The sequence below is a fragment of the Austrofundulus limnaeus genome, unplaced genomic scaffold (genome assembly GCF_001266775.1).
Source record: "Austrofundulus limnaeus strain Quisiro unplaced genomic scaffold, Austrofundulus_limnaeus-1.0 Scaffold155, whole genome shotgun sequence".
Classification (NCBI taxonomy): Eukaryota; Metazoa; Chordata; class Actinopteri; order Cyprinodontiformes; family Rivulidae; genus Austrofundulus; species Austrofundulus limnaeus.
The window spans coordinates 467310-468496 of NW_013952557.1; the positions used below are offsets into that span (position 1 = coordinate 467310).

The 1187-nt window shown below is 40.7% G+C and overlaps 1 protein-coding gene across 1 annotated transcript in view; it reads right to left on the reverse strand.

The window, feature by feature from the left end:
* Positions 1 to 154: 154 nt before the first annotated feature.
* rgs2 (regulator of G protein signaling 2) overlaps positions 155 to 1187 on the reverse strand; it is a 5636-nt gene continuing 4603 nt past the window's right edge. The window contains exon 5 of the mRNA XM_014016781.1: positions 155 to 1019. Coding sequence (XP_013872235.1) covers positions 825 to 1019 — 195 coding nt within the window. The 3' untranslated portion in view covers positions 155 to 824. The remainder of the gene's footprint in view (positions 1020 to 1187) is intronic.

Consider the following 1187-nt stretch of genomic DNA (forward strand, 5'->3'; position numbering starts at 1 on the left):
GTGTTGTTTTGTTTCAAATGAATTTATTTTAAATCAGTTTTGATAAAACAGGTTTTTGGTTTCATGTCTTGTCTTTGTGAAACTCTTTGGGTTTCATTTGTGCCACATAAATAAAATGGAGTCGAGTTGAGAATATAAACAAACACATTAGAGGTTTTCAGTATTAAAAACAAACATTTTATTTCACAAACAGGCCAGCTGCCTACAGTTTAAATATGCATTAATCACAATTAATGTAATTTCACAATATTTACGTTTTCACAAGATGTTCAAGCCATGTAAAGTCATGAGTGGAAATGTTGACATTATCGTACACGTTTTTGTGTAAACCAGTGCAAATGTAGCATAAAAAAATGTCGGATTGTAAGAGCAGTGCATGACTCCTAAACAAAATCTTCAAGTGTCACATTCTCACAGCGCTGTCGGCTTTTCTGAACTCTCCTCAGCTTCCATCGCAGCCCTGCTACGATGTTCTCTCAGAGCTGCATCATTGCACAAGACCCATTAAATTGCATTGATGGTAACGACCCTGTGATGAAACAAACTGTAACTTAGTTCCATCTTATAAAAAAATGTTCTGCACACTTCCTGCAGCATCGTGTAACATCCCAGCCTTTTCAGGCACACTTCCTTGTTGAAGTCTTTCAGCAGGACGGACTAAAACTGGCTCCACTTKGCATTTTCCACACTTGCCGCCGCTTTTGGCCAGAATTTGCATTCAGGACTTCTTATCCCGAGCCGGTGCTCAGAATAAACCTTATCTGTGCTCAGTTCACAGTCGCAGCGATAAACAAATGATTTCAGGTGTGGGGTTTTCAGTTTGACTAGGACTTTATGTGCCGGCTCTCCCCCTTGGCTGCTGCACACAGTTCTTTGTAGAGCTCAGAGTGGATAAATCTGGGGTAGGAGTTGTTCTCCATCAGGCTGTAGACTTTCTTCTGAGCTGCCTGGAAGCTTGTCGCTGTGGGCTCCTGGAGGCTCTCAGTGATGGCGTTCTTGGTGTGGAAATCCAAGTTGATCTGCAATAAACAAAAGCATTTGCAAAATTAACATTTGCTGTAACAAAGTACATTTGTAGTTGAATTTTATCTCTTTAAAACAGGGATGAGCAATCCTGGTCCTCAACAGCTGCAGCCCTACAGGTTTTATGTTTTTTCCCTGCTCCAACACACCTGATTCAGACATTA